General features: G+C 37.1%; 1 protein-coding gene and 1 long non-coding RNA gene across 2 annotated transcripts in view; both read left to right on the forward strand.

Moving 5' to 3' along the window:
- The first annotated feature begins 4,095 nt into the window (after positions 1-4,095).
- The window catches only part of LOC107595097 (disintegrin and metalloproteinase domain-containing protein 10-like), a 74,345-nt gene continuing 67,244 nt past the window's right edge, over positions 4,096-11,196 (forward strand). The window contains exon 1 of the mRNA XM_016285409.1: positions 4,096-4,297. Coding sequence (XP_016140895.1) covers positions 4,231-4,297 — 67 coding nt within the window. The 5' untranslated portion in view covers positions 4,096-4,230. The remainder of the gene's footprint in view (positions 4,298-11,196) is intronic.
- Positions 6,637-11,196, forward strand: part of LOC107595085 (uncharacterized) — a 9,041-nt gene continuing 4,481 nt past the window's right edge. The window contains exons 1-2 of the long non-coding RNA XR_001610227.1: positions 6,637-6,647; positions 6,815-6,819. This is a non-coding gene — a long non-coding RNA (uncharacterized lncRNA). The remainder of the gene's footprint in view (positions 6,648-6,814; positions 6,820-11,196) is intronic.

Consider the following 11,196-nt stretch of genomic DNA (forward strand, 5'->3'; position numbering starts at 1 on the left):
GTGCTGTAAAGTATAGTAGAGAGACAGAGCGAGATAGATGCTGTCTAATGGAGTTAAACAGCTTACTGCACCTAGGGAAGAGAAAAGCAATTTACAGATGCCTGTGTAGCTAACCATGGATGTCTCATCATAAGTGAGCAAATGTGAATATGTTGCTGAATAAATGCAGCTCAAAGCTACGATGGGAGTACCTCAGAAGCAACATTCAGATGGTCAAACGAGCAACAATAAATGTTAAAAGTGCCCAGCTGGCACACTCTTCATCTCTCACGGTTTGGATTTCGGTGTCCTATATGTCAGGCATGCTTTAGATCACATGGATGGACATTCTTACAAACAGCTCAGCAATAAGAGGAATACTTCAGAGTGGTCTCTAGGCAGACAGCTGGGAATGGGGTGTGTTGAATGGCCTCAAGCATGTTCAGTGTAGTCAAGTTTTCCAAGCCAAACTGAGTTACTGCAAGCTACAGGAGGTAATGTTTCCCACCTGAAGCTGCTGTACCTTTATCATCTTTTTACACAGTATGCCCTCTCAGTTTATTGCATGTTCAGTCAGGAATGGGGCTGAAATGTAATAATTTTATATCCAGTAAATATAATAATAATAATATATTCTACAGCTTTACTGGATATAAAATGATTACATTTCAATTAATTCCTGGCTGAACATGCAATAAAATGGAAGAGCTACTGATGGGATGACCAATAATAATAATAATGATGGTAGAGCAGCAGCAACAAAAATGACGACAACAACAACAATACTCTTTCCTACTTGTCTCTCAGCTGATCCAATACAAATATATCCTATAATCTTTGGTCAAATTACTTGTTATATCTCAATATTCATCAGGTCCGAACAGAGCTGGGGAAAAAAGATTTTAAATATAATGCTTCAGTTGCTTGGAGTAATCTACAAAATAATCTTAAACTGACCATACTTCCATCTTTAAATGAGTTCAATGTACTTTTAACAGATTCTTTGCTTTATCCCCTGGTAAAATGTTGTTGTGACTCGTGTTTTGATGTTGTAATGTACATTTTTGTATATTTTATGTTAATTGTTGCTGCCCTCTTGGCCAGGTAAGTCTTGTAAAAGAGATTTTAATCTCAACAAGTTATTTAACCTGGTTAAATAAAGGAAATGAGTGAATGAATGAACTTTGTGTAATGAATGAATGAATTATTATTATTTTATTATGCATAACATATAATATATAAAGGAATTAAAAATTAAATAACACGATTAAGCTTTGCAAACTTTTAAGTTTAATGAAAGTTGTACAATATAACCATCTGCCATACAAACACACATGCTTGATAAATACTCCCATTCTGAGTGGAAAAAAATGTCTTACATTGCAAAAGATTGTCAAGTTTTAAAACGTACTATAAAATATACACTATAGTGACCACCACACCCATGTCAGGAATGACATCTGAAGACCACATTCTCTGCGGTCACAACCACTGCACTTTAAGAGGGCGAACAAGACACAAGCTTGCAAAGATCATAAAGTCTGTACTTTCCAGAAAGATTCCAAACAAAACACAGTCTGAATCCAGTAAAGATTCTACATTTTAGAACTCGCCTGTGGTGTTCCACTTTGGATAAAAGCATCTTCCTAAATTACTAAATGTGTTAAGAGAAACCACTGCACATACTGTATATCAACCTCTGAATAACACATCCAGAGCTGATGTCTATATACATCTCATACTTGACATTTCTGTAGTGTGTGAGGCAAAATAAAACTGCTTACAGTTAAAACACTCATCACAAGGTGTCACAACATTCAAATCCAATCAAACGCTCTCAGGTAGTGACTAACTTTTATTATAGACTTCAACAGTTGGTGTACTTTCTTCGTGGCAGATACACCATTTTTTCTCCCCTTAACAAGCTGCTTTTACATTCCATCAGTGGTATTTAGGACTAGTAGACAGATGCTTTTAAACTATTAAAAATGTTTTAAATTAGTTAAAAAACATTAATGCAATGTGAGAAACTGAGGACCAGGCAACTGTCAAACTGCAGTAATGCAACACTTCAGTGTACCAGGTCAACATGCCACAGTGGAAATAGGGATCTGGATTCTGTGACGTTACAAGAGGACGAGCCCCTGGGTATTTCCCTGATCTGGTGCTGTCCATCACCATTCTGAAAACATATCACATTTTCAGGTTCTCCAATGTTTATCAGGCTGTTTATCAAACTCACAAGAGTCTAACTTGATTTACAGAGTGACTTCTTCTCAAACACTTTATGAAGCCATAGAGAAGCTCAGATTTTCATGTAGAGGTACATGCAGAAAATGTCTAACCAGAGAGTGTATGTTCAAATTACACTACACAATCCTATAATTAGGATGACATGACTAGCGTTGCATGGTTCTTACTGTGATTTGATGCCCTATAGTGGATAAATTTACATTTTTCTTTTTGGGAACGAACTAGCAATTAGTGACTTGAAGCTGCGGGGAGAAGTAGCCAAGCATAGTTTTCCCATTATGGTGCTGTCAGTGAGTCCACCATACTTTCTGTGCATCTCTGCCTTTCTTTATTAGCTCTTCAAATAAATAAAACCTGTAACATCTATCCTGATTTCTACAGAACCCTTCATTGGATGGATACTATGTAAAATCAACAAAGCCATGTAAAGAATCCACATTTATAATGCAAATAAAACGCTCACCTAGATATTCCATCAGCTGCTCTGCCGTTATAATCTCCATCATTGGTGGCAGCTTGACCTGTGCCAGAACCAGAGAAAAATCATTTTAAAACTAGTTTGAATGACAAATTGCCTATGGCCATATATGAGACCTCTTTTCCTTCAGCAATGATGTTATGTAATACACATACATAAGGGTTATGGTCAATAGGCTGCTGTATCAGCATGAATGCACTATGAGAAGAGATTTTTATCCAAAAATAAAAATGAAACAACAACCATCGTAAAAACAGCCTGAACGTGGCTATCATCTCCAGAAGATGTCAGTGGCTTTTAAAGCAGTCAAAGCTGAAAAACATAGTGCCTCTTTTTTCAAGATGAAAGACTGAGCACTGAAATAGCGCCTCATGTGCCTGCCAACTCACTGTCAAAGCCAATAATTAAATGTCATCTTTATAATGCAAATGAGTCCAGCGCTGAAAGCCAGAAGTTATTGGTGTGTCTGTAAAATGACTGTTTCGAACCAAACCAAAATACTGGTATGGCTCTACAAATACATGTCAAAGGGGATGTTTTTTAAAAATATATAGAGAGAGAGAGAGAGAGAGAGAGAGAGAAATCTGAAGATGAAGACAGAATCCAAACAAAATTTCAAGTCAAACCCAATTAACGCACTAGCTTTCACTGTCCAAATACTATTACAAAACATAAGAGGAAAAAGATGCATTTCAGTCCTAATCACATTCTATGTCTTCACATTTTTACATTATTTGTTTAGCCAATTATGGACCATAGTTGTACATTAAGTAAGTTACATTAATAGAAACAACTGTGTGAATTTTGAGAAATTAGAAGCTGGCCCAAGCAGAAGTGGGACTTCTTTTGACTGGGCTAATCGCATGCATACAGTTCCATACCATCGCTACATAAAGCAAATATATTATTACAATTTTTATTAATAATATATATTACCCCGTGAGTGTACATTTTAATCAAATAATTTTATTTTCTTGTTAATTGTTATATATGAATTTTTTCTTATTTTTAAATTGTGCATCTGTAGAGCTGGAAATGACTTATGTGTGGTGTTGTGCATTGAAACTGCCGTGAAAATGTCATTTCCTGTAAAGGATCAATAAAGTATCTAATAATGACAAGATCCATAGATAAATTAGAATGGCAATTTTTTTTTTTTCATTTATTTATTGACAAATAAACTGTACTAAAATTATTATACATCAATAATCAATCATTAATAAAATTATTATGAAGTATTTGGTATGAGAAAGGATCTCAATGAACCACAACCAAGGTTAATTCTATTTTTTAACAGCTGTCATATTGTCCTCCAATTTAATACATTTAATTAAGTTCAACACAAGTCTCGGGAGTGGGCGTGGCTTTCCGCTCTGCCTGCGCCTGACGTCAGGCCGTTAGAGACAAGCGCGGAGCCGAGGCCGCACAGCAGCAGCCGTCACACACACACCGAGGGCGACTGCGCCTTTAAGACCCGCAAAACTAACAGCCAAACCAGCCTCGGTGTCAATGTGCGAGCGATGAAATTACTCGATATGGTTTTGTTAAAACTCTTGATGCTGTTATACTGCTTAAGCGACACCAAAGGTAAGTGGGTTTTGCTTGAGTTCTGGAAAAAGTGACGGTTAATCGGATTGTGCTTTAGCTGAAGTGAGCTAGTATGGGAGGGGTGAACATACAGAGACTGAGCGTGAGTGCGGAAGTGAAACTAAACCCTAAAATACACAACTTTTACAGTTAAACACGTGGAATTCGATGTTAATTCAAATAACAGCATTATTATTAGACAGTGTGGTGAGGTGTTTTCAAAATGACTTTGAGTGGGATATTTCAGAAGAATGACAATAAATGTCCTAGCTAGCTGTCAGAGACAGTCCGGCTAGCTAACTTAACGAGCGGAGTAAACAAGAGTGGAGACTGATAATAAATTCATTCAAATTATACGTTTCTGTCCTGTTTGCACTCTTGGTTTGTTATTTCAGGAGTGCGTTGACGAGTGCGCAGTGTTTGTGAGAGTTGGTGTTAGGAAAAAAAGGAGGGCGAAATGAAAGACTAACGTTACACACCTTTCCTGTTATTTCCACACAAGAGACGAGAGTGTTGTTGCTAGTCTAGTTCACTTGTGTTTTACTTGAGCGTTTGTACGTTTGTTTCCATAAAATTAACTTTAGAAAATGTATCAAAGTAAAAAAAAAAAAGTACAAGAAAACGTTCTAGAGCATATTAAGCTCATGGCTATAGTTTGGGAACAGGCTTAGTCTGTAGTGACTATAATTAACATTGTTTACTAACAGCAGAAGTCAGTTGTAAGTCACCCTTTAGCTAGCCGTATTGGCGTGGCTGTGTGTGTGTGTTCAGACACAGAGCTGCTGCAGACACTTCAAGAAATTCATTTCACCATAGATTGTTGTACACTTTCTATAAGGTGAAGTTCCGATTTCTTCTAAAACAGTGAACATGTTGTGCCTTCCTTCCTTGCTGTCAGACAGGAAGTGATGACATTGGAGTAGTGCTTTGAGTTTTAGCTCTGTCTTTATCACTATCAGTCATCCTTACTTTCGTATTTAAATGTCTGCTACTTCTCCACAGCCAAGCTTTCTTGGGCTGCCGAAAATAGCGAAGAAGAAGATGTTCTTAATCAAGATGTTTAATTTTATCTGTTTGTTTGTATGCATTAGTATTTTCTTGCTTACTAAAATCCATTGGACAATGACCTGATTTATTAGGATGAAATACTGTTCATTCCTGTATTAGTAGGCTATCTTGGCCGTTCAGCTATGTTAACGGACCTGTTTGGGCTCAGCTAAGTTTGTTGCTATGGGATTTTATGTTTTCCAGAGTATTTGGTGTCCATCTAGTTCTTGTTGCCCTGGGCTAAAGACTTACACTGTCTGCCACTATTCTTCCTCCTTGTTGTCACTGATTGCCTAGATCTCAATGCTGTCTCACATTCTCAATCTTTGAGATTTGCATTTTTTTAATCTCCCATTTAATATTTATTAATTCATTCATTCATGCATAGAGGGGGAAAAAAAGCAAAGCTTTGTTCAAGTTTATTTCCAAGCCGTTTTAGGATGTGTTTACACTTGTAGTTTGGTTCTCTTCTGGTCCGAAATTAAAAATTAAATTACACCTTTAGTCCTGGTTCACTTAGCGTTCACACTGTAATTTTTAACACTGAACCTAAAGATACAAAAGGCATAAGCACACAGTCACAACCTGATTGGACATCTTTTAAGGCGTATAATTTGTATGTGTGTATGGTGATATGACCGTTTTTACCAGCTAATGGCAGTTCACACTAACAGAGCTATCACACCAGAGTTTGTTTTAATCGAATCAAACTTGCCAAATGTAAACATGTCCTTAGATGAATCATAAACATGTTTAATTCATTTCTCAAGATGCGGGCCACATTACTCCTTTTTATGTTTAGTATCCATTTTGAGGCTCTTTCTTGCTTTTGTTAGCCATTGTCCATATGTAGTGTCGTCTGTTTGAGATTAATGGTGCCTGTGTATACTGTGGGAAGTTGATGGAGATTACACCATCCAATGATGAAATGGCTTGTTATTGAGCAACTTGAATACTCCCCCATGCATCTCGCCAGTTGAAAAGCAAGTCAACTACGCACAAAGGCTTTTGTAAGCCGGATTGCAATGTTATGTGATTCTGGTTGTTTTCATGTGGTTGGCAGCTTCTTCAATTTGTTAGATGGTTCCTACCACAAAGACGACGCCTTGTATGATGTGCCCAGGGTCTAGCATTAACAGTCACCAGTGAGAATTGTTTTATGCTGGTAAATACAACTTACATTTGATGCTGATTTTTGTTGTCAGTGATGTGAATGCTAAAAGTAATTTATAACTCTGCAAAAAATGTACTGTCCGATATTTATGTAGGCTATCTAAATCTTTTTATTGGTCTTCAGAACTCTGTTCGGGAGCACATATGTGCACAATTTCTGGCACTTAACCACCAAAACAAAAATATGAGGTGCAAAATCTTAATGTGCTTGTGATGGGTGCAACTTCACTGCAAGTATGTAAGGTTAAAAGATTTTTTTTGTGCAAAATATCCAGTGGATAAAAACAGAAAAAAAAGATATTGTTGAGACTTCATGAGAGCAATGGATAGAATACAGATTTACAGAGGAAATAGGTTCCTCGCCAGTGCTAGTCGCAGACAACAATGGGTTTTCATGTGAAAACAGGATAAGCTTTTGAATGGGACATGCAAATTAAAGAAAAATGATCAATTAGTGTCTGACAGAGCAAAGGGTTTATTTACAATTCAGAAGTATATATTTTTTTCAGATCAAGTTTAAGTAACACCACCTATGTTATGTTTATTTAAAATATGGTACATTTGTATTAGGGGTGGAACGGTTCAACTTACTCATGGCTCGGTTTGTATCACGGTTTTAGAGTCACGGTTTCGGTATGGTTCGGTACGTGCTATGTTTAGGCAAAAACTATACTGTCAAATAAAAATAAAGAAAATAAGAATAATCTATCTAACTACAAGCAACAGCACAAATAGATGCAATAGAGTAAAGATACAAATAAAATAAACAGTGATTTTCAGTTTTTTTTTTTTAGGTAGGTCTAACAGTTTTCAGGTACAGAAATTGAATAAAGTAATGAATTGTAAAACAGCATTGCATATTTGACTGTATAAATTAAAGATTAATCTTTATTAAAGTTACAAAAGCTATTCAATCAAGAGCAGTGAATGATTTCTTTGTTGTTGCTGTTTGATTAATATTAAGAAAGTGCTGTCACTTTAAGAGAATGCACTGATACATTACGTTCAGCCAGCTATGTCTGCTGTAGAATACTTACCAAGATGGGCATTTTGACATAATTTTTGTGTTTATTTGTCCATTTAAACACAATACTTCAGAGGAAGCTTAATACGCAAGCTCGCGTACTCTGGCTCTTATATGTTTAAACTGGCAAAGCTTAAACGAGTTTTGCTTAAACACAGATATCAACATGTGCTGTTCAGGTCTCACCTGTGCGTGCGCTATCAGCACCCAGGTGATGTAATAAATGCTCATATTCCAGCATACAGCATTCGCATTGAACAAGAGTGAATGGTTTGTCCACGTGTGGTCCTAGCGCGTGCCGAATCGTGTGTGGAAAACTGTACGGTTCGATTTTTTTTCCCCGCAAACTGTTCCACCCCTAATTTGTAGTAGGGTATTCATTTCTCTGAGGCTCTAAGGTTGTCTTGCTCATACATCTGCAAGATGCACATCTTAAAAAAATGCTGTGCATTTTCACATTTTGAATGTTTAACTTTGGTGCTATTTTTACCAAATGCTAGATATGAATAATAAATAACTGAAAGCGGAGTTGACTGATAACCTCCTCTCTCAGACTAAGGCTATCAGCACTAGGGCTGGACGATATAGCTAAAAAATGTATCAGCGATATAATGTTTCATATCGTTCGGTATCGAATAATTATTGACATTTTTTATAACCTTTTTTAAAACAAAGAGCAATAGAAAGTTTTTTTTTAAATTTAACAACTATTTTTAAATTAACCCAATTTATTGAGACAAACAACAAATATTTTCTGTTTTAACAATCAAATAATAAAAATTAAATATATAATTTCTAATGTTTTATATGCAGATTAAATAGGTCTTAAAGGGGTCATATGATGCGATTTCAAGTTTTCCTTTCTCTTTGGAGTGTTACAAGCTGATTGTGGGAGGGACTTTGTAGAAAACGAAGTCTACCTACAATAATGTACAGTATTTGAAAAATAATGTGTTTTTTGAGCATTAAAGCATGTCAACATATTCTGTTACACCAAATACACTAAATAATGATCTTTAAAAAAGCATCATATGACCCTTTTAAGGAAACTTTTTTTCTTGTCTCCCGAGGCCGCAGGAGGGCGCAAAATAATAGTGCATTTAAATTGTAAACGCAAGGATAACTGTCTATAAAAAAAAACGTGCATTACGTCTAAATTAACTCATAAAAATCAAATATAATTTCGTAAATTGCATAAACAATTATGAACAAAACGGCATCATGTATTTATGCATTGCTTAATCCAAAGAGCCAAAGCGCCATTCACACAGATTGCATTTAAAAACATATGAGATGCAGTGAAAAGGAATAAACCTCCAGAAATTCGTGACGTTTTCTAAAAGTTTAAACTGTTTTAACTTTGCATGGCTTTCTATACATCTCTTGTGTGACGCTAGTGCAGCAGTCATATTTGTCTAAAAAATGCACTGAATATGTGTTATGTGTGAATGGCTTGGTTTCGGTTTTAACCCATTCAAGATCTTCTCTGCATTGAGCTTCTATATTTCTCAAATATTTTGAATGCATAACACAGCAGCGGCACGTCTCGTGGGCTAGACTGACAAAACATTCAAATGCAACAACGTCACTTACATCATTATCTTTGCATCTCGTGTGCAACTGATGACGCTCCCTGATAGACACCTAACATTCAAATGCAAATGTTTATTTTAAATTCGACTAATATTCATTCTTTATTCACAATCTCCTCATCACAGGCAGGCACAGCACTCATTTCAGCATGTGCTCATGTTTGTGTGTGCTGTCTGCATCACTCATAGCACGTGCCTATATCGTGCGCCATATCGAACATTTTTTTCTATCGTTATCGAAGACGGTGTACCGTCGATAAATATCGATACCATTTTATCGCCCAGGCCTAATCACCACTACATATTTTTTTTGTAGGGTTGCTTTGTTATAAGAGGTTTTATATTTAAAAACTAAACTATTTTTTGTCCATCATAACGTTGGTTTTAGTTATTTTTGTCATGGTTTGGAGGTGTGTGTCATGGTGAGGAAAGTGGATACCATGCAGTGAGTTTACATCACTACTAAAACTGCTTTATACTACCTCCAAATTATGAATCAAAGCAATAATGAGCTGTGTTCTGCCCTCTGGCCTTGCAGAACAAGAACAAATACACATGCACAGGCTCACAGGTGCATAGTACTGACAATGATGCTGAACATCGCCTCATATTCAGTCTACTGATCTCATGTTTTCACAGAAAGTTGATCCTATGTTTGTGACAGTGTTTGCGTTTTGAGATAACCACCCCAAATGACACTCCCACAAGAAATGATAGCTTTGTTTTTAATATAATTTCCTCTCAGGCTGCAGGGTGTCCCTCTCCTGTTTCTCTTTTCAGTTCCCCAAACCCCCACAGTCAGCACAAATGATGCCCATTACTAAGAATTGTTTGAAATTGTAATTTATTTACTTGTTAAAGTGATTCCAATCGGCATTACCAACTACAGAAGGTTTTTATCAGTAGGTTTTTCTATCGTGACATCTGGTGTTACATCAATAAATTATCAATGTAATAAAGGATTTGTTCACTCAAATAACTTATTCTTGTTCTTTTAATATGCATTATACAGAGGCAAGATGAAAAGAAAAAATACCATCTAAACTTTTCTAAAGACAGTAAGTTCCCCTCAGACATGCATTCATATAAACTCCTACCCCTAAATGAATCGCGATTTGTTTAGCATCTCAACCGATTTGAATCGTCACATATTTGAATCGATTTTCAACCAGCTCGCGGTTAACCGTTACATCCCTACTCTAAGCTATTAAACACCCACCAACAACTGCCCACAGCTTGGGTCCAAGACAAAAACTGATTTGTTCATAATATTCACAAAAGCACAATGGCGCCGACGCTGATGGCTGCCTCCGTGGCGTGCTCTAAACCTCCTCCTGCCCAAACTAACTCAGCTCTTAGTGCCCACCTCCGTCTGTCAGTGGATCAACAGCTTCCTGACAGACAGGCAGCAGCTAGTGAGGCTGGGAAAATACACATCCAGCACCCGTACGATCAGCACTGGAGCTCCTCAGGGTTGTGTTCTCTCTCCACTGCTCTTCTCCCTGTACACCAACGACTGCACATCTAAAGACCCCTCTGTCAAGCTCCTGAAGTTTGCAGACGACACCACACTCATCGGCCTCATTCAGGACGGTGACGAGTCTGCTTACAGACAGGAGGTCGAGCAGCTGGCTGTCTGGTGCAGTCTCAATAACCTGGCACTCAACACGCTAAAAACTGTGGGGATGACCGTGGACTTAAGGAGAAACTCCTCTGCACTCCCCCCACTCACCATCATGGACAGCACTGTGACTGCAGTGGAGTCATTCAGGTTCCTGGGCACCACAATCTCTCATTACGGTGATTTGTTTTGCCCTGTTTGAATCAGTTGGAAATGCCTGCCTAAATGCTGCGTGGATAGTTTGTAGAGTGTGTTTATCTCCTTGTTTTCGTCTAGTTCCATAATTCTGATATTGATAGGAACAATATCTTAAAAAGCCTCAAACTGCCAAGAATGCCCACAACAGATGTCTGTATCTACAAACTTCTGAAAAATGAATTTGCCAAGTCTATGAAACCTCCTGCTATAAAACTATATAATATTTTAGGGGGGGGGGGGGGAA

This window comes from Sinocyclocheilus grahami, unplaced genomic scaffold, assembly GCF_001515645.1.
Source record: "Sinocyclocheilus grahami isolate Dianchi unplaced genomic scaffold, SAMN03320097.WGS_v1.1 scaffold196.1, whole genome shotgun sequence".
NCBI lineage: Eukaryota > Metazoa > Chordata > Actinopteri > Cypriniformes > Cyprinidae > Sinocyclocheilus > Sinocyclocheilus grahami.